Here is a 26,155-nt window from a genome sequence, read left to right as displayed (position 1 = left end):
TATTAGATGTTCTTTATTTTCATCACAGATTTCTCTTTATATTAATTTTGAGGATCTAGTTAAATAATTGTATTTAAATCTATAAATATATAAAGGGAATGTTTAAGACAAATGCAGAAATGCCATTACGAATGTTATGATAAAATAAAATAATTTTTTTTATAAGAATAGAATTAACGTTTCACTTAGTCTTCTCTTTTATTCTAAAATCAATGCTAATTATCACAAGAATATTAAAAATTAATTGAATTTAAGATACTCTTAAAATTTATAGAGGAATAAGAAGGATCTCTTGAAATGAAAGACTCTTAAAAAAAATCTTTGTAAAAACAAACAATAAAAAAAATCCTCCAAACAAACAATGAATCAACGCACCAAATATTGTTTGAAATTGGTGAGTATTTTCTGAATTTTCACTCCACTCAGTTTAACTCCTTTGCTGTCAATTATCCTAATTTTATCTCCAGAATTGCTAATGGAAAGAAGAAAGTGCATGATCCACAAAGTAATTGGTAGGAGGAAATCCGACTGACTGTTCATCAGAATGTTATGAAATTTGGATTGTAACAATATGTAATAGTATTTGATGGAGTTTGTGAAATGCTTTTGTTTAATAATTTGAGATTTCATTTTGCATAATAATTTGAGATTCCATCTCGAATATAGCTAGAGAAAATCTATGGTGTTGGGTGCAGAAGTGTAACAAATTAGAATTCTGGGTTAAAATTGATTTTTCTTTGTTTTGCTCCTGTTTCTGGTCTATTGAGGTAGATGAGCACTTTTTTGTTTTGTTCCTTCTCATGAATTGTTAATAATATGGGTAATTTTTTGTTTTGTTCCTGCTGTTGAAATGTTCTGAAAATGAAAGGGATGAGAATTGAGGTCATCGTTCCAAAGAGATGAGGTAGAACAAATTGATGAAATATTAACAATAAATAAAGGGTAAAAATGTAATTTAGTGTCACTATTAAACAATCCATCACGTTTTTTTTGAGTGAACTGCATGAAATATCCCTAATTGCACTTGTTGCACCCGTGATCCCTAATAAAAAAAATTAGCGCCCGATGATCCAAACAAAATATATAATCACGAATGAGGTTTTTCAGCCACTTTTCGGACGAAAATATCCAAATGGCTTGAAGGACAATATTGTCTAATAACCGCCTACCTGCTCACCTACTCTACATTCATACGCAGAGTTTTGTCAAATCATGCAGGTGTAAGGGTCATATATCCTATGATGTGCATTTGAAGAGTTAATTTATCTCTCTCTCTAAAAATGTAATGCGTTCAAATTTAAATTTTCATTTAGGGAATGTACAAAATTTTGAATGAGATTTCAAGTTAGTACTACTCCCTCCGTCCCACATAATTCGTCCCAATTTTCCATTTCGGTTTGTCCCACATAATTTGTCCCACTTCAAATTATCCATTTATGACAAAAAATTATACCCTTCCTAATTACAATCGCCTACCCAAAACACACAATTAATTCATTCAAGGCCCCAATTTACTCCTCCCAGACGTCTCCCCCATTCAATTCGACTCTCATTCCAATTCGCCTTCCCTCCCCCTGAAAACCCTAGATCTATACTCATTCCTCCACAATTCCCACCGCCTCCACACAACTCGACTCCCCTTCCACTCCTAGTACTCCCTCTGAAAACCCTAGATCTACACCGATTCCTCCACCATTTCCACCACCTCCGCACAAATCGACTCCCCTTCCACTATATCTACCGCCTCGAGAGCTCCTACTGCGATGGATGTTTATCCCGACTCTCCTACTGGTTTTTTTATCGGTCGATCTGGACGATCTCGCCGTCCCAGACACGCCGGAGCATCTATGGGATTCTGACTCCGCCTTTGACGCCGGATCCCCAATTGACATCGTTGTCCCCAAAACCCCACTTGATTTCGTCATAACCGTAGATGTGTGGCCTTCTCACTCCGCCATCAAGTACGATGACTGTGGTTGCCCCTACTATGGGCCACCACCACCAGCCACCCCCTACAACGAGCCACCACCACCAGCCACCCCCTACAACGGGCAACTAGCCTCCCCACGGTTCCAGCTCAAGCCGCCCCATCGTGTATTCTGACTTCGAGGCAGATTCTTGCTATTTTGCTGCATGGGATTTTAGATTTAATCTAAGTACGTTGTCCCTCAATTTGGTTGTTTTCTTAATTGGGTAGTAGGCTGTGGTTTTTACTTAGGTTGGAGGCTGTGGTTTTTTGTTGGGTTGGAGGCTATGGTTGTTGGTGTGTTTCTTTGGGTTGGAGGCTGTTATTTGGTGTGTGGGGTGGAGTATGTGGTTGTTGGTGGGTGTGTTTGGGTTGGAGGCTGTTATTTTTTATGGGTGTTGGAGGCTGTGGCTATTGGTGTGTTTGTGTGGAGTTGGGGCTGTGGTTGTTTATGTGGGGTGGAGTCTGTGGTTGTTGGTGTGTTTGTGGGGATTGGAGGCTGGGGGGATGGAGTCTGTGGTTGTTGGAGTGTTTGTGTGGGATTGGAGGTTGTGGTTCCTTGTGATGTGTTGTATGCTGATATTGAGATGATGCTAATTGTGTTGCTTATAACTGATCTGTTCCATGTACACTCCATAGCCCTGTGATGATTTGTTGTTTGTTGCTATTACTGATAGTGGTTGATTATTAAGCCACCCCTCTTATTAGGTTAGGATGCTCAGTTGTGAGTTGATATAAACACCAATATCTGAAGGAAAATGTTTCAAAAACACCATACACTGACATTACAAAATCCACCCCTTTACATGGTTATGAGGCTGTTTTGTTAGTAAGGCAGCCTTAGAAGCCACCCCTTACACATGTATGGTTTGGAGGCTGCCCTATGATGACAGTTTTCTGAGGGATTAGGATTTTAGAAGCCACCCCTACACATGTAGGTTTGGAGGCTTTATAAAAGATGTCAAAAACAGTTGATAGCATAAGCCACACCTAATCTTGAGGCTTCCACTCCCAACTGTCAAAAAATGCTTCCTACTTACTGAAATTAGAAGCCTACAGCTCTACAGATAGCTGAGATGTCATATGATGTGACGGCATCATTTTCTGTCTGTTTGAGGTATGCCACTGCAGCCTTGACATCATGGTCTTCAACCTCCAATGTGTGTGGAATTATCCCCAGCCTTGACAACCTGTCTTTGTTTATGTGTGGAGTTTTGTAGCCATTTCCCCCTTCCACTTTCAAAATATCTATTAAGCAAGCTTGAAGAGTCAGAAAAACTTTGTTGAGTGTTTGTGCACTAAGTTCTTCAAAAGAGCTTTGCACATTACTCAACAAGTCATCCACTCCCCTAGCCAGTTTGTCATCTTGTATAGACTGGATTGCTCTGAAAAAACCTAAATCCAACACATTACAATCTGGGGAATTCGCTGGTTGGCAAATGATATGGAATTTGAACCCATCTGTGTTTGCAACTGACTGAAATTCTGCATCATCATGCTTTATGTGGGGTCTTGCATTATCTTGTTGTATGAATATCTCCTTTCTTATGTTATCTGGCCATTTAGCCTTGATTGTTGGTATGATCTGCATAAGTGTTGCTTATGTGAAGTCTGGATTATGATTTGTTATATTTGGATAAAAAAAGGAACAAAAAACAGTGTACCTTTTGAATAAGGCAATATCTCATGACTGCATTGTTCACTGATGGAATTGGCTTTGTCTCCAAGGTGCCTTTTGCTCTGTTCTTGGATTTTCTCTGTGCTTGTTCTTTTGTTGTGAATGAAAAGATGCTTATTTTTCCATCAAATATGACATCTCCATCTTCTCCAAAGTATGGTCTGCACACAACACACATAAACATCACCTTTGTGATAAACCGCTTTGACTTACATGACCTATATGGTTCTTCCTCATCTGGCAGCAGGTAGTATCTATCCGTAGTCTTAGTGATGAAAAACCATTTTTCATCAATGTGCACTACATTGTGCATTGTGTGGTATTTGAGCATACCATTGTGCACCACATGCTGCACATGAATGAGACCCCATTTCATTCTTGCTAACTTGTTTGCGGTTGTAAGTAGGGGATTCATAGCATTTATGTGTGGCCTCAGTTCCCCTGCTTTCACCTTCCTGCCCACTGCACTTTTACTTAAATCTAGTTTGACAGTCAGCTTGCGGATGGTAGATCTTTCAAGGAATGAAAGAGCTCTTACATTGTTTGAATCAAGTTGAACTCTATCTTTGCGCTTGAATCCTTTAACACGATCTTTTATGCTCACAGGTACTCCACGCTGGATTTGGTTGCTGGCCTCTGCCCAGATTCTATGCACTGTCTTCCTACTCACTCCAAAGTCATTTGCTGTCTTTGTAAAAAAATCATGGATTAAAATATGCCCGGTCAATGGATTTTGACCAAATAATAAATGTGAGGAGACATTTAATTTTGTGAAATTAAATGACATATCGTCGATCTACATTTTACGTGGATAAATGTAGTATATTCACTTTCTCAAATCCGATTTCCGGTGAGTGAGAAATAGTGGATTAAAGTTGGGCATAATTAGCTTTTAATTAAAGCTTGGAGTTGGAGCTTAGGGAATAATTAACTAGTGTTAATTATCCCACATTGGAGGATTAACACATCTTTTAATGTGTATAAATTAAGTGACTTTATGTTACTTAATAATTATAGTGGACCAAGATGGGTGAAAGAGCCCACACGCGCGCACACGTGCGCGCCGCTGCCGCCGCCCGCCCCAGCCTGAGCCCATGCCCGTGCTCGTGCTCGTGGTCGTGGTCGCGTTCGCGGGCCTCGGGCCTCGAGCCCGGGCCCGATCTTGATCTTGATCTTGGACTTGGACTTGGACTTGGACTTGGATCTTGGCAATTGGTCTTTGGGTGGTCTTTGGGCTTGGTGCTTGGCCCAAACTATTCTTTTTAGACCACCGCCGAGTCAGCAATCCAAGTGGCTTGACACGTCGTCAAGCGAGGCACAGTCACGGCTGCCACGTGAGAAATCCACACGCTCCACACACGGATGGCACACTCCTGCCACACGCTCGTAACCGTCGGCGGTTACGGATCTTCCATGATGAGTCTTCATGGCTTGGTTGACCCTGCATGGTGGCTCGGCCTATAAATAGGCTAGCCATTCCACTGCATTAGCTACTACATCATTCACAAGCATTACAACATAAGCTCTCTCCCTCTCTGCATTGTCTTTCTGTTGAAGCTCTGCCCTCTCCTCCATCCAGTTCGCCGGAGCTCTGCTGATTACGGTGCTGCAACAATAGAGACGTATCCGTTTTACCTTTGGGGACGACACGCCAAACCGAAGAGCACTACCGGGGCGTATCTCGTCGTGCGGGAAAAGGCCTCCTCGACTCGGCTTAAACATTATTCACGGTTACGGTTTCGTTTTTGCATTTGTAATCTCATTCTAGTTCAGTTTCCTCTTTTGTATTCCTTCTTTTGGGTTGTATTACGCCCGGCTTTTATCTCTTGTAATCCCCAGAAACCAACAATCGCAAGACGAGATAACTTGCCTTGAAGGGATTTGGACCTTTTAAACTGAACTTAATAATTTCGAAACTTAAAACACCTTTGCTGGAGATGTCGACGGAATCTAACACCACTGCTGTCGCCACCACCGCCGCCATTCCTTCCACCATGGCGACCACTGGACCGGTTAATACGTCGTCAATTCCGACGATGATGCCCACTCCTGGGCGCTATCCCTCTTCATCAACAACCCCTTGGGAGTTCGTTAACCCCTTGGTTCCACTTTTAGTGGTTCCTTCGGATCCTTTAATGGATCGAGTGTTGGGGCCTTCGGGCCTCACACGAATGCTGGGGCCTTCGGGTCTCATGCGAGTGCTAGTCCCTTCGGGGATAGTACGTTTATGGTGGGCTCTATGCCTAACATGAATGGTGGGGGCCCTATGCCCAACCATGTTGTTGGCTCCTTCGGGGGCAACGGAATTGGTTCCTTCCAAGGACCAACTGCGGCACCTTTGGCACCAAGAATGATGCTACCTGCCGAGAAACCACCCAAGTTTGGAGGATCAGACTTCAAGAGGTGGTATCAAAAGATGTTGTTCTACTTGACAACATTGGGCGTCGCCAACTTTCTCACTGAAAACGAGCCGCCCGCACCAAGCGACCAAGAGACTAGGCTCGAAGTCATGGCAGATTATGAAGCTTGGAGGAAAGGAGATTACCTTTGTAAAAATTTCATTCTAAGTGCTTTAGATGATAGTTTGTACAATGTATACTCCAATGTAACCACATCTAAACAAATGTGGGAAAGCCTAGAAAAGAAATATAGCATAGATAATGCTGCAGGGACTGAACAGGTTGTAGCGTCCAAGTTTATGGACTAAAAGATGGTCGACTCTCGACCCATCATGGAGCAAGTCCAAGAGCTCCAAATGATCATCCACTGCTTAGTGGCTGAAGGGATGACCTTGCCCGATAAATTCCTAAGGTGCACGATCATTGACAAGCTCCCTCCAAGTTGGAAGGACTTCAAGAGTTATCTCAAGCACAAGCGAAAGCAGATGACCCTTGAAGACTTGATCGTGAAGTTGCGCATTGAGGCAGATATGCGCAAGAGCGATCAAAAGGCTAAGGGATTCACCCCAAATGAAGCCAAAGCCAATCTGTTGGAGCGGGGCGGTCCCTCCAACAAACGCCCTCGCCCAAACCGTCCAAGTGACAAAGGGAAGGGAAAGCAGCCTTCAAAGAAGTTTGAAGGCGACTGCTACAAATGTGGCAAACAAGGCCACTTTGCAAAAGACTGTCGCAGCAAGAAGAAGAAGCCGGCTGCCCACGTCGTTGAGAAGGAGTTCAAGGACTGGGATGAAAACGACCTCATTGCTGTGGTCACTGAAGAGGTCAACCTTGTTAACAACAACAAGGGTGGCTGGTATATTGATACCGGCGCTACTGCACATGTTTGCGCAGATAGGAGTATGTTCTCCACCTACAACAACGTTGAAGGGAGAAAGATAAACATGGGGAATCAAGCCTCGTCTGAAGTCCTCGGAGTTGGTGATGTAATCCTCAAGATGACGTCTGGCGTCTCAATCACCTTGAAGGATGCGCTGCACGTTCCGGACATCCGGAAGAACCTAGTTTCAGGATCAATACTAGTGAATAAGGGTTTTAAACTTGTATTTGAATCCGATAGGTTTGCATTGTATAAGTTTGGGAAGTCCCTCGGAAAAGGTTATGTAACCGACGGACTTTTCAAGCTTAGTGTAGCAACACTGCGTGTTCCAAAGCCATTGGCTAATAATAATAAAGCATCTACTTCCTCTTATTTGACCGAGTCTTCAAATTTGTGGCATTGTAGATTGGGACATGTAAATTCAAAAGCCATTAAAAGATTAGTGAATTTAGATTTACTAAAGGCTAATGAAGTAGATAATCAAGATAAATGTGAAATTTGTCTTGAAGCAAAAATGTCTAAGTTGCCGTTTCATTCGGTTGAACGAAGCACAAAACCCCTTGAATTAATTCACACGGATGTATGTGATTTAAAGATGGTGCAAACTAGAGGTGGTAAAAAGTACTTTATCACTTTCATAGATGATTGCACAAGGTATTGCTACATTTATCTTTTAAGAAGTAAAGATGAAGCAATAGAAGCGTTCAAAAATTATAAGAACGAGGTTGAGAATCAACTTGGTTGTAAAATCAAAATGATTCGAAGCGATAGAGGAGGCGAATATGTAGCCCCGTTTGAGGAGTTATGCAACGCAAGTGGTATAATTCATCAAACAACTGCTCCATATTCACCACAATCTAATGGTGTTGCAGAACGCAAAAATCGAACTCTAAAAGAGATGATGAATGCACTGCTTCTGACTTCAGGATTACCACATAACATGTGGGGGGAAGCTGTTTTGACAGCCAACTATATCTTGAATAAGATCCTCTCAAAGGAAAGGATGTTACTCCTTATGAGTTGTGGAAGGGAAGGAAACCATCCTACAAATACCTCAAGGGGTGGGGGTGTTTGGCGAAGGTGATGGTTCCTCTGCCCAAAGAAGTTACAATCGGACCTAAGACGGTTGATTGCATCTTCATTGGATATGCACTTAATAGTAGTGCATATCGATTTGTTGTTCACAAGTCCGAAATATCGACTATAACAGTAGGGACAACAACTGAGTCAAGGAATGCCGTATTTCTCGAAAATACATTTCCTTGCAAAGACAAAGAAAAGGTCGTAACCAATTCTGAGACAAGAATTGAAGAAGAAGCCACTAGTTCTAAACCAGTGGAAGAAGAAGCCATTAGTTCTAAATCAGCGGATACGGAACCTGAATCGCACAAGCGTGCAAGGCCCGATCCAAAAGATACAGTACTAAGACGTGGTAATAGAGTCAAAACACCAAAAACTTTTGGTCCTGACTACATTGCTTTCATGTTGGATGAAGAACCAACATCGATAAAAGTAGCCTTTTCTGGCCCAGACGGGCTGCATTGGAGAGAAGCTGTTCAAAGCGAAATTGATTCAATTTTGCTAAACCACACTTGGGTGTTGGTAGATCTACCTGAAGGTGCGAAACCTCTAGGTTGCAAATGGGTACTTAAAAGGAAATTTAAGGCCGATGGAACAGTGGATAAATTTAAAGCCCGACTAGTAGTAAAGGGTTTTAAACAAAAGGAAGGACATGACTTCTTCGATACCTATTCACCTGTAACAAGGATTACATCTATACGAGTGCTTCTCGCTATTGCTGCATTGCACAATCTTGAGATTCATCAAATGGATGTAAAGACCGCGTTTCTAAATGGTGAATTAGAAGATGAAATATATATGGAGCAACCCGAAGGGTTTGTAGTACCTGGACAAGAGAAAAAGGTATGCAAGCTCGTAAAGTCCTTATATGGATTAAAACAAGCGCCATTGCAATGGCACTTGAAGTTTGATAATGTAATGTTATCAAACGGGTTTAAAATCAACGAGTGCGACAAATGTGTCTACATCAAGAGCACTAATAACGGTCATGTTATAGTGTGTCTATACGTTGATGATATGTTAATCTTGGGTAGCAACACTCAAGTAATTAACGGTACAAAGGCCATGTTAAAGAGAAACTTTGACATGAAAGACATGGGTCTAGCCGATGTAATTCTTGGAATGAAGATTCTAAGGACGACTGATGGAATCATCTTAACACAATCACATTATGTTGAGAAGATATTGAATAAATTCAAAGCCTATGATGGCGCGCCGGTTAAGACTCCAATTGAACTCGACGTTCACTTGAGCAAAAACAAAGGCGAGCCCGTTGCACAAGAAGAGTATGCACGGGTCATCGGGTGCATTATGTATTTAACTAATTGCACTCGACCCGACATTGCTTGTGCCGTGAACAAGTTGAGTCGTTACACGAGCAATCCAAGCAAAGAGCATTGGAGAGCTCTTGTGAGGGTTTTGAGATATTTAAAACATACTCAAAATCTTGGGCTACACTTCTCGAGATACCCCCGGTACTTGAAGGGTACTGTGATGCCAATTGGATATCCGATAATAGAGACTCACTTTCAACAAGTGGATACGTCTTTACTATTGGGGGTGGTGCTGTATCGTGGAAATCCACAAAACAGACATGTATAGCCCGATCAACAATGGAATCAGAGTTCATTGCCTTAGATAAGGCGGGTGAGGAAGCCGAGTGGCTTAAGAACTTCCTTGAAGATATTCCATGTTGGTCTAAGCCAGTGCCACCAGTGCTAATCCACTGCGATAGCCAAGCGGCTATTGGAAGGGCAAACAATGGTTTCTATAACGGTAAGTCTCGACATATACGTCGAAGACATAACACCGTGAGACATTTGATCACAACTGGCGTGATTACAATTGACTATGTGAAGTCAATAGATAATCTAGCTGATCCGCTAACCAAAGGGTTAAACCGTGATCAAATGAATAAGTTGCTAGAGGGAATGGGTTTGAAATCCACAAACTAAAGAATTATCATAGTGGTAACCCAACCATGATGACTGGAGATCCCAAGAACTTGGTTCAAAGGGACAACTAAGCTATGAGAGTTCATGAGAAACACTCAACTATATCTATTCTCTAGAGAGCAATAGAGTGTTGGAGAACTTGCCTAGTGGTAAAGGCCAAGTCTCTGACTTCTAATGGTTCTTAAGAATCTCAAAGAGATGGAGTTCTCAAAGAGACCAAGTATGGCAAGGTACTTGAGTAAGAGTCACCTATATAAGTGCGAAGTGTGGTCGCTTCATAAAACGCACTTATGAATCCAAAGTGGTGTCCAAGACCGCAATGGACACAAAACATGAGAACGGATGAGGTTGAGGTGTTTAAGCGTTAACACCATTGTCTCGGTGCATGCCGTGGGGGATTAGTTCAAAGCATCGCGCTACTAAGCCGCCTGTGTATCCGATGGTGTCGACTATGGAGGGTTCAAAGCCAACGACTACCTATCCTTATGCTTATATACCTCGTGAGGGTTGAGCTTGTGTCTGCATGCATATGCATTCGGCTATTTTCACTCATGTGGGGGATTGTAAAAAAAATCATGGATTAACATATGCCCGGTCAATGGATTTTGACCAAATAATAAATGTGACGAGACATTTAATTTTGTGAAATTAAATGACATATCGTCGATCTACATTTTACGTAGATAAATGTAGTAATTCACTTTCTCAAATCCGATTTCCGGTGACTGAGAAATAGTGGATTAAAGTTGGGCATAATTAGCTTTTAATTAAAGCTTGGAGTTGGAGCTTAGGGAATAATTAACTAGTGTTAATTATCCCACATTGGAGGATTAACACATCTTTTAATGTGTATAAATTAAGTGACTTTATGTTACTTAATAATTATAGTGGACCAAGATGGGTGAAAGAGCCCACACGCGCGCACACGCGCGCCGCCGCCGCCCGCCCGAGCCCGAGCCCGTGCTCGTGCTCGTGGTCATGGTCGCGGTCGCTGGCCGCGGGCCTCGGGCCTTGGGCCCGGGCCCGATCTTGATCTTGATCTTGGACTTGGACTTGGATCTTGGCAATTGGTCTTTGGGTGGTCTTTGGGCTTGGTGCTTGGCCCAAACTATTCTTTTTAGACCACCGCTCCACACACGGATGGCACACTTCTGCCACACGCTCGTAACCGTCGGCGGTTACGGATCTGCCATGATGAGCCTTCATGGCTTGGTTGACCCTGCATGGTGGCTCGGCCTATAAATAGGCTAACCATTCCACTGTATTAGCTACTACATCATTCACAAGCATTACACCATAAGCTCTCTCCCTCTCTGCATTGTCTTTCTGTCGAAGCTCTGCCCTCTCCTCCATCCAGTTCGCCGGAGCTCTGCTGATTGCGGTGCTGCATCAATAGAGACGTAGCCGTTTTACCTTTGGGGACCACACGCCAAACCGAAGAGCACTAACGGGGCGTATCTCGTCTTGCGGGAAGAGGCCTCCTCGACTCGGCTTAAACATTATTCACGGTTACTGTTTCGTTTTTCCATTTGTAATCTCATTCTAGTTCAGTTTCCTCTTTTGTATTCCTTCTTTTGGGTTGTATTACGCCCGACTTTTATCTCTTGTTATCCCCAGAAACCAACAGTCTTCACAAAACCTCCATATGCTACTTTACCTTCATGGCTCAATTATAGCAGCCTTTGAGCTATCAGATTTTTGGTGTCCACTCCTACGATGCGCGAGTCTTTGTCGCCGGCGATATCTCCGACACTGTCTCCAGCAGCAGAATCCATAGCCATATGATGAAAATTTTCTGAGGGCAATACTTCTACAAATCCCCTTTTGTTGAGTAGGTAGGCCTTTTTAGGTAGTGGTAGTTGGCCATTCCCTACTGTTGGAGTAAGTTCCCTCCAAAAAAATTGGTTTAAGTTTAGTGGGATTTGGGATTTCCCTCCCAGAAATCCCCAACTGTAAATTGATTATACTCTCATTGAGAATTTGTAGTGTGTGGAGTTGTATGGAAGAGGCATTTCGGTTTAAAAAATCTGTGCATGTGTGTAATCTGGAGCTGCCGAATTGAGCACCTGGGATTTAATTTTATGCACATTAAAACACTAATTACAATTAGGGGTTTAATTTTGTGCACAGTAAAACACAAATTACAATTAAACAATTGAACATTCTAATTTTAATTATCATCAAATCATCACTAATGCAAGATTTCCATAAAAATAGAAGAAAAAGAAACAAAGTGGGACCCCTTTTTCACCACCTACATTCATTTAAATCAAAGTCAAACAACATTTCTTAAAATCCGTGTCAGGTCAAACTGACCCGAATTATGTGGGACCAAGGGAGTATTATTTAATAGTCTTTCTGAAATATATATTTATATTGTACCATATTTTAAATTAGTAGGTACGTATTAATTAGATTTTTGTTACCCGTATGAATTCATGTGCTAGCTTCATTATTTATTTTCACAATATTTTCAATTATTTACAAAAAAAAATTGATAAGTCTATTTGTAATAATATATTAAATGTTTTATTTTCTTTAGATAAATTGGTCGACTATTTATCTACTAATTTGATTTGAGTTTAAGATGTTAAAATTTAGAATTGAGAATTTTTTGGATATTCAAATATTAACTACTTTAAAAAAATTACAAAATGGTAATTTTTTGATTCATGTATGTGAATAAAATATTTATTTATTTTTGTAGTATCTTCTTGATTATTTGATACAAGTATTAATTTGCTGCATTGTACACCAAATGAGGAAAAAAGCAGATTTAAGTCAAATCCCTAGTAGTTGTGTGAGGAACAGAAATTGCAGCAGGTTGCATGCAGGCCGGCGGTGTATCATTGAGGGGGATTTGACAAGAATGCCCTTTAAGGGCCTCTGGGTGTTATCGTCTAAAAAAACCTCATTTGTGATTGTATATTTTGTTAGGATCCTTTGGTACTATTTTTTTTGTTATGGTCACAGGTGCAACAAGTGCAAAATTTAGGGATATTTCATGCAGTTCACTCTTTTTTTTTGTAATAAAAGCGGCAAATGCCGGTAAACAAAACAAACTAACGAGGGTATGAAATATCTAATCTATCATGAAGCAATCAATTATTGAGACCTAAAGGTTGCGTCTCAAGAACATGAACACCTCTATGAAAACTATAAGCAAAATGTGATAAAAAAATCGGCAACAAAATTCCTTTCTCCATGCACATGATGAATTGTTACTGCATCAAACTCTTGGAATAACCCACAAATCTTCTGCACTACATGCTTTATCTTTTGTAACAAATCTTTTGTAACCCACAAGTCGTGGTTCATTTTGGTATGCGAGAGAGGTAGAAATGTGAGAGATGAGCGAAATGAGAGAGGCGAGATGTTCGTATGAACAAGTGAATGGGAAACGAGGTAAATAGACAAAATTCAGAAAAAAAAAAAAAAAAATGTGTCATCGTCCGCCTAGCCCACAATGGGGCGCCCGATGGTGCAGACGATAGGCCATCGTCCGCGCTTCTTCCGCGGACGATGTATCGGGCGTGGGCGTAGGGCGCAGACGATGGCGGGCACTCACAATGGAGGCATCGTCCGCGCCCGAGGACGATGGCCGCCTTCGGGTGCCCCATTGTGTGTGCCCTTAGTAAGAAAATTGTTTCTGCCCATGTCCGGTCAATATTCTTGATTTTGCTATTTATATGCCTATGAACATCTTAATTATGGATAAGATGTATAAGATTGTATTAAAATGATAATTATATTTAAAATGACAACATGTCATCAATGGGGATTTTCAGATATAGGAGCAGATTCAATCTTAGCCTGTTACGTGGCAGACTTGCTTGCTTATGTATAGTAATTTGTTTGATTATCTCTAATTTTGTATCACAGATTTCTTAGAACCATATGTCGAGTTGTTTGCATATGTATCACAGATTGCTTGCCTATGTATAGCAGATTGTTTGCCTAGATTGTCATTTTAATTATGGTGTCACCATAGTCCTCTGATTTCGTATTGCAGATTGTTGGGAACCATATACTGAGTTGTTTGCCTATGTATCGAAGATTGCATGCTACGTTGTGTGTCACTTTAAAACCGGTGTCACAATACCCCTGGATGTATATACACATATATAAGGAGTTTTGGAAGACATAACATGAACTCATTATATTACATCCTTTCCACAATTGGAGTTATATTTAGTGTGGGCACGGATTTTAAAAATATAGAAAATAGGGGTAGAAAAGTTAGTGGAATATTGAGCCAATTTTTTTATATTAATTTTATAATAAAATGTGAGTGGAGTGAGTTAGTGGAATGTGAGACCTACTTACTATTTATGTAAAAAGTGAAATGTGACTCTTATGCAGGATGGACCGAAATGGCATAATGTGATTTATTGTGGAACGAAGGGAGTAATAATTTTAAAATTATGCCAAAAATTTTGTTTCGATTTTTTATGCATAAAGTTAAAAAAAATCAATTTATCTCATCTTAATCATAAATTAGATGTACATATAAAATTCTAATAAATGTTAGGTATAACGATATGTATAAAGTATAAGCAGATATTGTTTCACTTATGATTGAAAATCTAAGTCATTTTAGAATTCATTAATTATACTATTAATTATTATGTTAAATGCATGTATAAGGTTATTTGTTGAAATAAACTAACTTTCATCTTAATTAATACTTATTATGTCCCATTATAATTGATGTGTATTTTTTTAGATCATCCCATTATAAGTGAGAAATTTTCTTTTATGGAAAAAAAATACTCTATCTCTCTCTTGCTTTATCTTCTCTCTTACTTTTTCTCTCTACTTTTATTTCACTCCTAATAACTTGCGCCCAAAAAAATGTTTCACATGTAATAGGACGAAGGGATTAAAAGTTAAATGCACATATAAGTTTCTATGAATAAAATATAAATAATTAATTTGAATTGTGATAATATTTATTAAAAATATAAATATGTACATTGAAATTAAACTTTCTATAGCTATAATTTTTGTTCTATTTTTATGCACATTTATTAATATTATCCTTATATGATAAAATTATTTTATCTCAAACTTTTTACACAAATTATACTAAACTCATAATTTTGTATATCACACCTCTGTTTTAATAAAATTAACTACTTTTATCAAATGAATTATTGTACACGTTTATTATTAAATATGTTTATAATTTTAGACCAATATAATGATATTGTAAATTGTTCTAAATAAATCATAATTTGATATAAATAAAATGATTCAGGCATAGCACGGATGTGATACTAGTTCTTTCTAAAATGAAGTAAAACAATATAAAAATAAGCTAAAATAATCTAAAAATATTCTAAAATAAACTAAAACAAACTACATATGAAGGGTTCGACAATCGCTATAAATTAGTTCTACATTGATTATAATTCTATATATATTACACCAATTTCATGATTTTACACTCTAATTTACATAAAATTATTTATTATATCTTAATTGAAATAAAATACATATAGGTTTATATAATATCACTAATTAGAGTACTAGACCACGCCAAATCTAAGAATCCAACTAAATAGAAAAAAATTAGATATTAACTTCAAAAGACATTATTTATGACTAAATATGTTGCAAGTCAATTGTGTCATCCAAGATTATATCACTCATTTTCATGATTTTAATTACAATTTATGTAAAAAAATATTACAACTTGATTTGAATAAACAATATATAGTTGTCTATATTTACTATTCAACTTGATATATTTGTATAGGGGTTTAATGAAAGAGGTATTGGTGTTGTTTCAAGGCGATGATCGAGGAGAGTGGAAAGGAATTTGCATGTGTGGACCGAAATCATCTCGACACACCAGTCACGTGGGCTTTCTCCCATACCACCTCCATGATAGGACCTGATGTATTGCAAATCAATTAAACAAAATTAGAATCGATATTGTTATATTAAATATGTAAATAAAAAATATAGTACTATTTAATAATAATGAACAAAGATGAGTAACAAAATTTTAGTTAATATGAGAGTTAAAAATATATACAAATCAACAGTGAAACATCGTGAAACATCTCAAACGTTAAATATTGGAGAGAACATAAAACCTATTACAATAAAGAATTAAACAATGCTGTGATTACTCCTAATTATTAAAAAACCTCTTTATACACTACATTATCTTAAAATAAAAAATCCATCAATTTCATCATTATAAACTAAAACTTTCAATTCTTCACCACTTGTCACTCTCCAACAAAATTCAAGGTAAAATAACTCGTTTGCCTTGTGTAAAGTTATTCGTCTCACCTAAAACTACAATAAAAATATGTCTTAACATAACTTTAAAAAGGAACAAAATTAATTTGCAAATATGAAATCAATAATTAATATTTAGAATAAAATACTTAAACAATAATCATAGCTATCAAAGGTGATCAAATTTAGTTTCTTACTCCATTTGTTATCGTAAAATATTAATTTAATTCTCAAATAAACATATTGGAATAATTAAAAATACTATAATCAATCGAAACTAAAAATCTCTTGCAGTACTACATTTTCAAAATCCTATAGTACTAGATTAAATTACTTATATTTTGTTATTGCATGTGACTTTGCTCACGATATACTCGTCAACTTTGACAGCATTCTCCCACCGTTAAAGCCACAATCCAGATTTCAAATTATTAACCTTTAGAATTAAATACAATCCAAAAAACAAAAATTAGAAGTCAATAGTACTATTAATCTAAAGAAAACCATGGGCTCAAGATCAATTAATATTGGGTCGAATCTATCATCGACTGACTCTCCAAACTCAAAAGGACCTAATTATATTGGCTTCAAAAATAAGGTATTAGTGTTTTATAGCTTATGGGCAATAAAAGGAAGTCAACTTTATGTCTAAACCACCTAATAAAATTGGGAAACATGACATTTCTAATATGAAACCATATATTCTCTTGCAAAGTTTGATTGTGGAAAGTGAAAAGCAAATAGGCGTACATGTATCAATCCAACAACGGTTACATCAAGTTCAATTCATTTTATTTTATTATATTTGTTTTCAGTTGTTTATTACAGATAAGACTTATTTCATGCATCGGTTTAAAGGGTAAAAAGTATGCTACTTGATCAGTTTCACGCGGAAGGCGAGTGTTAATTGTGCAGAAATGCCGCTTGACCAAGGGCAGCAAGGCCAAACTGATCAAGCTGGCGCAAACGGCGAAAAAGGCCAAAACCGTGTGGGTTGATCAAGGTGGTGATCAAGCAGTTAGGCGGGGGACCACTACATTCCAGAAGGAGGACACGTATGGCCGATGAGCTGGAAGACGATCCTCAATCAGTTATCAAGGACAACAGCTGTGAAACAGAAAAGGGGACATGTATCGATGGATAAGACGCGTAAGGACGAAGGCGAATCCTCACTCGGTTATCGAAGGACCACTACATTCTAGAAGGATGACACGTATCAACGGATGAGGCTCGCAATCCCAGCAAGGACGAATATTCGTTGCCAAAGTTGTTATCATAGCTGGAGGTTGTTGTGAAGAGCATATAGATAGAGGACGCAACACCATAGGAGTGAGCTTCTTCTTCCTTCAGTTCCTTTTCCGCCTGTTCCTGGTTCCGAGTCCTTTTCTACCAGTTCCAAAATAGCTTAGATTAGAGAGTAGTAATGGTTAGCTAGAAGGAGAGCGACCAAAGGGAGCGCGACAGAGAAATCCAGATCTGTTCGACGCCGTCTCAAGTTTCCAACCGAGGATCTCTCGGCTTTATTCGCTTTCTTACACTCTAGATCTAGTTGACTAGTTTGATTTCGTGTTTGTTGCGTAGTTAAAGAATCGTTTCTTGTTTTGTATTCCGCATCTTCAAAATTCTGTTTTGAGTTAAAAATCAAAGTTATTTGTTTTCGGAATTTTCGTCTACTGTTCTATCTTTAAAAAAATCCCAGATCCAGAGTTGAACTTCCATTATGTTGAATGGCAAAGTGTTTCATAGATTCGTAGCATGTTTAGGTAGTTAAATCTTTTATTCCAGTTTGTCGCTTACTTGATCGGTTCGCTATTCTCCAGCATGATGAGTCACTTGATCCAGTAGTTAGCTTGCATTCCGCCTAGTTTAATCCAATAGTCTAAAACTCCCAACTTAAAGCGTGGCAGCAGCCGAACCCTGTTCACTAAACACACACTCAACGCACCAGTTTCTCTGTGGGATCGACCCCGTACTTGCCGTTTGCTGTTTAAAGTATTATGCATGTTAGGGAGTTATAAATATTTTTGTGAGAAAGAGAAGCGCATTGATCAAGTCGCAACGACATTTGCAAACTGATCCACTCGGTCGATTATTTTTCCAAATAACTTGATCACGCGTAATCTCCCATCCACCAATTACAGAGAATTTATGTTTTCTTTGACAACAAAAATGTACTCCCTATGTAGTTGAGTCGTATTCCTTTTTGGGTTGTCCTACTGTAGTTGAGTCGTTTCCTTTTTTGACAAAAAGCAATAACTTTTCTTCTCTTTTACTTTACTCTCTCTTACTTTATTCTCTCTTCATCTCTCTACCTTTTTTCCTTTTGTACTTTATTATTTATTTACTTAATTTGCTTAACACAACATTTCTTAAATCCCGTGCAGAAAAGAAATGTCTATACTACAGAGGGACGAAGGGAGTACTACTTATGTATGCAGATAAAATTACATCTATAAATATACTTATATAAAAGAGAAGTTTTGGAAAATTAACAAGATCCCTGTGAAATCGTAGTTGTAAAAGCACATCCCCTGGAATTCCTTCTCTCATATATTCATTTATGTGATTTTATTGCATCTGTTTATTTGTTTTCTTTATTTTTATAAATTTTATTTTTCAAAACCCAAAAAACCTTTGTTTTTCCAAATAGTAAGTAGAAGATAGACAGTCTGTGATAGTTTTCCCCGTGATCGTATCTGGTACTAGCCTTTAGCTATACTATGTATACTCTGTATACTTGCAGGTTTATTTAGTGCTAATAAAAAGTGTCTTCTCCTCCCCTTCCACCCGGTAAAAAAGCATTGAAATCTGATATTTTTGTTAAAACATCACAAAAAGGTCCTAGTGGTAGTTCCAAGTCATGATGATCCTCTTTCTCGAAAAGAGACTATCACGCCCGTATTTTCTAAGGATAGAAAACACGGTCGATCGCGACTAGGGGAGGATTAAAGAAGCGGGGAAGAAAGGGGAAAACAACACAACTTGACCATAGCTCGAAACAAATGGGAATAGCTCGAATAAAATCAGAGTATCTCAACAATCAACAACTCAAAAATGAATATTATCTCAGCGATACAAGAACTCAAAAGAAGGACAACTACTCAGCGGAAGCATTTGAGAGAAGGAATATGCCACGTGTGAAGACATGACACATTCTACACACTCAAATTTCTTCAACGGTCTTGCTCAACATCCACCGCACCCGTCACGCTCAACCTGCACATTTTTTAAAAGAAGAAATGCAGGGCTGAGTACTTGATGCACTTAGTGGACTCATGCCGAAAACATTTTATAAAAAGTATTTATCAGCCACCATTGAGTGACCTCGGGGTTTTAACTTTGAAAATACTCGAGACACTAAAATCATTTCCATCGTAAAATTCAGTTGATCAACCATTTTCCCATAGATGTCTACCATATCTGATCCATTGATGACAAAGAATGTGGCCACATTCCAAGTCACTAGACCGGCCAACTCGAAAGATGGCGCACGATCTTCATAGGTGTACACTAGCCTGAATAGGGACTCACTCCCTAGTCAGACCCGAATTCGATTATCCATTGATGGCAAAAGTCACATCAGATAGGTTCCATAGAATAAAACAAAGCACGACATGACAAATATTCACATCATTTTCACATAAAAATATACTTAGGGCATGGCCCTTTTAAAAAGAAAGCCCACGTCGTTCGTTTAAAACCTTAATTTGTCTTGTTGTTCCATTCTCGAATAGAGTGCGTGAAAAGCCTTCGTCACCGTGAGTGTTCCACTTAGCCCATCTCTTTTTAATTTGTAATCTGGCCCATGAATTCATAAATTCTAACCCATAAATCCTTATTAATTTGTTGACCCAAAGCTTTAACTAAAGACAAGGCCCAACAATTTAAAAAACACACCGCACTTATTCTCACCTCCCCATCATGTTTCTCCCTCACGTACTTCATCTCTGCCAGAGAACTTTAACATTTAGTTTCTTCTCTCCCCATCTTTTATTTTTCCTCTTCCACGATTCATTCTCGGAGACCTATGCCTGCTTTCCTCACCGTTGTTGCTTTCCTCCCGCCGTGGCTGTTCGTGATCCAGCCCAGAGCCGAGGTCGCGTCGCCGCTGCTGCTCGGTCGTGATGCAAGACTGAAGCCGCCGCCGTCGTCGCGGTCAGCCCCTGCTCCTCGCCCTCCCTGCCACTGATGTCGCCAACTTGCGAACTCCGCTGTCACTACAGTCCAGCGACGGTGAGCTCGCCGTCGAGTAGCTCCTTCAAACGGGCTGCTGCCACCGTTGTCCTTGCCGGAACTCGGCCGCCTGAACCCTCATTCAAACTCTCTCCGTCTTCCTCATCCGTTGTATCGCGCTCCACCTCGAGCCCTCCCTCTTTGATCCGCCAACCCCTCGCTGCGACACCGCCGCCACAGCTGCCTCCACGGAGTTTCGTCAGCGCGCTGCTACTGTCCGTTGGTTGCGAGGCTATTGATCGGAGTAGGAGTCGTCGCCGTCCAGCCCCATTGTTTTGCCCATAGCCACTGCTGCCTTACTCCACTCGAAACCATGCCGTCGTCCTCGCTACTGGAGTTTGCGCAACTTTCTTCTCAACATAGCACCACTGCCGCCCCCTTCTCTATTTTCCAACTCTCTCCGTTTTATTTGGTATTCAAATTATGGAATCGATGGGATATATATCTCCATGTGAAAAGATTTGACTAATTATATTCCTCTTTTTCAGGGTGGTGAAGAGATTTGAGATAACTACTGTGGATTGAAAATTGAAGAGTGATAGATATCCTTAGATTAAAACAATAAGAGGACTAATTTTGGGCTCAAAGAAGGAAGAATTAAAAAGGTTTTGGGCTCATAACAAGCGGATTCCTAATTGATAGTAAAAGAATAATTGTTTGGCCCAAAAAGTGAAAATACTTCTCTCGACAAATAAATAAAGGCGAAAAATTTTCAGATGCACAAACGATGTCACTACGAGAACAAATAAAAAGGTTAGAAAAAGTCGGGGTGTTACAGAGACTTCGGCGTTTTATGCATATTGTAACTATTGTGTCAAAGTCTACCAATTTGCGATTGGTGGGAGATATGGCACTCTCCATCATCATTTGAAGACAAAGCATCCAGTCGAATATGACCAAACCTCTACCCAAACTCAACTAAACTTCCCTCCTGGTGGCTCAGGTTCGTCTCGATCAGGTGCGCCTCTTTTTAAATATGATCCTAAAAATGTGACTGAAACTATGACTAGATGAGCTACAATGAAGCATTTTCCTTTTAATACTTTTGATGACAAAAAAATATGAGGTATGCAAAGTGCTTTTAATGTTTCTGCACAAAAAAAATAGTAGATTTATCGCTCAACAATGTTCGGAGAAAAAAGTTGAATTATCACGTTATTTACTCAACTTATGACATAAAGTGAACAATTGTTATGATTTATGGACTGATTATTTATATAAACATTCATACATTGACATTACGTTTCATTTTGTGGACAATAGTTGGACTTTGAACAAACGTTTAATTGGTTTTAGAGCACCACACACTGCACCCGGAATTGTTTATTTAATTATTCAAGTTTTGAATGAATTTCAATTATGCAATAAGATATTATCTGTTGGTTTTCATAATGTAATTGCTAACACTGCAAGTATTAGTGACTTGATTGTGGCTTGTTATCCGGTTATAGATGGTAAGTATTTTCATCAAAGATGCATATGTCATATTTTGAATTTATATGTAATAGATGCGTTTGAATTATGACAAAAGCATGTTAGTGTTATTAGAACTGCCTTTAGACTGATCCATCAAAAGCCACCTATTGGCATAGCTTGGAAAAAATATTGCCATCAAAAGAAGGTAAAATACACAAATTTTATTATGGATGTGTCTTATAGATAGAACTCGACATATGATTGTCTGGATTCTACTTTGGGGCATAAAGAGATTATTTGTGTGATTTTTTTTTGAATGGGTTTATTTAAATTGTTCAAAATTTTCAAAAATGAAACCATCGAATTATTAGGTGTTTATTATTGCACATTTGTTCATGTTTTAGAGCATTGCATGTATATATCACGCTTTTAAGACATCGATGAAAAATGTTTCATCTTCTCCTGAATTAATGTGTGTTTTATATTACTACAATATATGATTGGCAAATGGCTTAAGTATTTCAGTGAGATTTCAGGGTGTTTTTTATTGCAAAGGTCTTGGATCCGAAATGGAAATTAGTCTGGTACCTCCATTTTAGATTTTTATTATAATAATTTGAGTACTATTAATCTTGGTCCACTTCGAGCATTGCAAACGGAAACCAATGACGAATTAGGAGTAAACCTATCCGAAACATTTAAATAAACCTCCTGAACCAGTCAAGTGTCCAACACACCTTCGAGTATAAATTGAATGCTCTCTATACCAAATATGAAACCAAGTATAACAATACCCACCAAGTCATATCTAGACCTACCTCTCAACAATTATGTCTCAAACTTTATTTTTACTTTATATTTCTAGAATCCAATAATTAACATGGTATAAATATTGAGCAGGAAGATATCTAATAAAGTGACGACTTAATTTTATGGAAGATCAAATACAATTAGGTAATTAATTAGACAGTAAATTAGGTTAGACGAAGTAAGTAGTACCCAGTCATTTTCTAAACTATCTATCTAAACACCATGAAGATGCATAGAAAGGTTCTATTGAGATAATACACTAATGTTCCCTACCAGGCGCAATATACTAAAAATAACAAATGGATAAAAATTTAGCAGTTATTAGTTACTTTAATTGATTTGTAAAACCAAATAAAAAGGAAAAAAATAATGAAATAAAATTAAATAATTGTAACTATTCCCAATCAGTGGCACCATTATAATTTCATGCTCTTCAAAACTGTAAAATCAAACTACGAATCCGAGTTACTACTATATTACTACTATTTCAGAGCACGATTGGATATCTCTAACACATATACATGGATAAATAGTAGCAAAACTAAGATAGATATATATATAGCTATATATCCACACGAAATTGCAGAAAAGTCTACAATCTGCTTTGATTTATTTGTATGGGGCAAAACACACATACTTGATTTATTTGGCTCATGGAAGTACAGCTCTCAACTCTTTCCTGTCTGCTCCAAATGCCTGCAAACACACACGCGCGCAGAGTTATGATCATAGCCTAGATCGGGCCGACAAAGGGGATGAACAAGATTGTGCAATTCACAAGATTTCATGAGTTTGAAAGCAATCATACCTCGACTCCCAAGCCTTTCACGTATACATTAGTAAACAGCTCGGAAGGATCGGGTGAGGGCATCTCCTGCAAAAACAAAGTGCACGATAATTCAAAGTTCGATTTATTATATTGTAGATTCATCTGAAACCAAGATATCATGCTGAAAAAGTTCTAACCTTAGCTTTTGCAATGGCTTCATCCACCTCCTTCCTAACTTCTTTCTCAGTGTCCTAAGATGGAGAACGAAAACAATCATCACATGATCGAATTCTCGAGCAGAAAATGAAAAACAACACATTGTTCACCATATTTAATACCTTCATTTCCTTCTCGGTTGCTAGATCATGAGCTAGTATAAGCTTTCTGACTCTTTCAACAGGATCACGCTCCTGCAACACAACACTCAAATTGGATATCCGAACAAGAAATACCAACTTCACAACAAAGAGGGAACATTCGACCATATTCACCTGTCTGATGCCAGAAATCTCATCACGTGTGCGATAGGTGCTTCCAGGATCAGACATGGAGTGCCCGTGGTACCTATAGGTGTCCATTTCAAGAATCTGGATATACATACAAGCAAGCCGGACTAATCAATGTCGAAAACCAGCATAAAAGCATCACATTTTTTGCAAGGAAATACTCAAATGTTTACTCACAATAGGTCCATTCTTTAGAGCATGCTCCTTTGCAAATTTGCAAGCTTGTTTAACTGCAAGAGCATCCATCCCATCAACCTATTTTCATGAAAAAAAAATAAACAATCAACACCACATGACATAGACACAGACGCTTGGGGAATCAAAGGTAGCTCTCATCTCAAACACTCCCTCTACCAAACAATTGTTCCTACCAATGATACTACTTCCTCCGTTCCATGTTAATAAGCAAGTTTCATTTTCTGCACTCGTTTTGGAAAAATAATAAATAGTTAAAGTGGAGAAAAAGTAAAGTTTGAGAGAGAATAATGCAAAGACCACTCTCTCTTACTTTACTTTTTCTACATTTTAAGTAGTATTATTTTTCCAAAACGAGTACAGAAAATGAAATGTCTCTATTAAGGCAGAACGGAGGGAGTACTAAATAAGTTCTCACCTTCAATCCCGGAACATAATCTCCTCTCTTGAAGTAAGCTGGACTCTTCGCCGCCCTCCATTCTGCTGTGCCCATTCCATCTATGCATCATCCAAAATGATCAAATCAAATGTCTTGTGTATAATCACTAACAAATCCAACAGTTCAGCAACACAGACTCAAAACACAAAAAATTTTAAAAATAATATCCAAGTTTACAATTGATCAATAACAAGCTTAATTTTGTGAACAAGTATAGTTAAGCTTAATTTTGTGAACAAGTATAGTTAATTAATTTAAAAAAACATACAGTGATTGTTCTCGCAAACCAAAATCGCAGGCAGATCCCAAAGCGCGGCCATATTTAGGGCTTCAAACAATTGGCCCTGATTAGCGGCGCCGTCGCCGTACATCATGAAGGAGACACTGTCATCCTTGCTATACTTCTGCGCAAAGGCCAATCCACAGCCTAAGGGGATCTGAGCGCCGACGATTCCATGGCCGCCGTAGAAACCGGCGTCCTTCTTATAGAAGTGCATCGATCCGCCTTTCCCCTTGGAGCAGCCGCCGTTGCGGCCCATGAGCTCGGCGAAGGCCTCGACGAGGGTTCCGCCGCGGCCGAGGTAGAGGCAGTGGTCGCGGTAGGCGGTGATGATGCAGTCCTTGCGGGTGATGGCGGCCTCCATGCCGATGGCGACGGCCTCCTGGCCGTCGTAGAGGTGGCAGAAGCCGCGGATGAGCTTGGCCTTGTACAGAGAGTCGGAGGCGATCTCCATCCGGCGCATGAGAACCATGTCGCGGAAGAAGGAAAGGAGCTCGTGCGGGGAGGTCTGGACGGAGCGGGAGGGGGGGTCGATGTTGTGGGCGGTGAAGGGGAGAGAGGTCTCGATCGAGATCGGTGAGGTGGAGGCGGTGGTGAGGAGGCGCGCGGAGAAGATTGGGCGGATGAGGTGGAGGTGGAGGCTACGCCGGGTTAGCGCCATGGCTACTCTGACTCACTTCAATCGGAAACACACACACACACACACACACAACAAACTGATTCAATACGTATTACAGTACAAAACACCCAATGTTATGGAGTACCACTTCCTATAGTTTCCTAACTTTTTATATTTACTCTTTTCATCTTCTCTTTTAACATTATACTAGTCTACATATGAAAACAATTTAACTAATTACACAATTTTAATAAAACAATTTTAATAAAGTGAATTTCGCAATCTATTAATATTACTAATTTACTAATTTCACATTGAAACTCTATTCTATGGTACAAGTTTATTTATATTTTAAGGATTGATGGAGTATTACATATAAATATAGTACTTCACCTTTTAATTTTTTTCTCCTTTTCTTTTACTTTTTGTCGTTTCAATCTATTTTACTTTATCAATTTTTCATTAAAACGCAGGTCATCCAATAATGGGTTTATTTTTCACAAACAAAGGGAGTATGTTTTTCTTTTGAATAACAACTAAATCTTACATATATGGTAATAAAAATATGTGAAATTGAAAGTAGGAAATAGGTAGAAAAAGAGAGAAAAGACCTGAAAAAAATATTTTAAAAATGGTTAATTTTTATAGATGGGCCAAAATAGGAAAAAAAGATTATTT

General features: G+C 38.7%; 2 protein-coding genes across 2 annotated transcripts; both read right to left on the bottom strand.

The window, feature by feature from the left end:
* Positions 1-3,011: 3,011 nt before the first annotated feature.
* On the bottom strand, positions 3,012-4,020 carry LOC121754427. The gene is made up of 2 exons (XM_042149788.1): positions 3,631-4,020; positions 3,012-3,551 (listed from the first exon to the last, which is right to left on the bottom strand). The coding sequence occupies exons 1-2, from the start codon at positions 4,018-4,020 to the stop codon at positions 3,012-3,014; spliced, it is 930 nt and encodes a 309-aa protein (XP_042005722.1).
* Positions 4,021-23,021: 19,001 nt separating this feature from the next.
* On the bottom strand, positions 23,022-25,597 carry LOC121756326 (pyruvate dehydrogenase E1 component subunit alpha, mitochondrial-like). The gene is made up of 8 exons (XM_042151835.1): positions 24,847-25,597; positions 24,558-24,637; positions 24,122-24,199; positions 23,930-24,025; positions 23,777-23,848; positions 23,636-23,689; positions 23,478-23,543; positions 23,022-23,365 (listed from the first exon to the last, which is right to left on the bottom strand). The coding sequence occupies exons 1-8, from the start codon at positions 25,517-25,519 to the stop codon at positions 23,321-23,323; spliced, it is 1,164 nt and encodes a 387-aa protein (XP_042007769.1). The 5' UTR covers positions 25,520-25,597; the 3' UTR covers positions 23,022-23,320.
* Positions 25,598-26,155: the final 558 nt, after the last annotated feature.

This window comes from Salvia splendens, chromosome 11, assembly GCF_004379255.2.
Source record: "Salvia splendens isolate huo1 chromosome 11, SspV2, whole genome shotgun sequence".
NCBI lineage: Eukaryota > Viridiplantae > Streptophyta > Magnoliopsida > Lamiales > Lamiaceae > Salvia > Salvia splendens.
The sequence above is the reverse complement of the archived record's forward strand: the minus strand, read 5'-3'. Positions and strand labels throughout refer to the sequence as shown.

Bases quoted from the DNA above. Each gene is read 5' to 3' on its own strand.
- LOC121756326 (XM_042151835.1), bottom strand. From the start codon at position 25,519: ATGGCGCTAACCCGGCGTAGCCTCCACCTCCACCTCATCCGCCCAATC. The intron at 24,638-24,846 runs GTATGTTTTTTT...GATGATGCATAG, and splicing joins GGTTTGCGAGAACAATCACT to ATGGAATGGGCACAGCAGAA. The intron at 23,849-23,929 runs GTGAATATGGTC...GTTGTGTTGCAG, and splicing joins AGATTTCTGGCATCAGACAG to GAGCGTGATCCTGTTGAAAG.
- LOC121754427 (XM_042149788.1), bottom strand. From the start codon at position 4,020: ATGAAATGGGGTCTCATTCATGTGCAGCATGTGGTGCACAATGGTATG. The intron at 3,552-3,630 runs GTACACTGTTTT...ACACTTATGCAG, and splicing joins GATATTGCCTTATTCAAAAG to ATCATACCAACAATCAAGGC.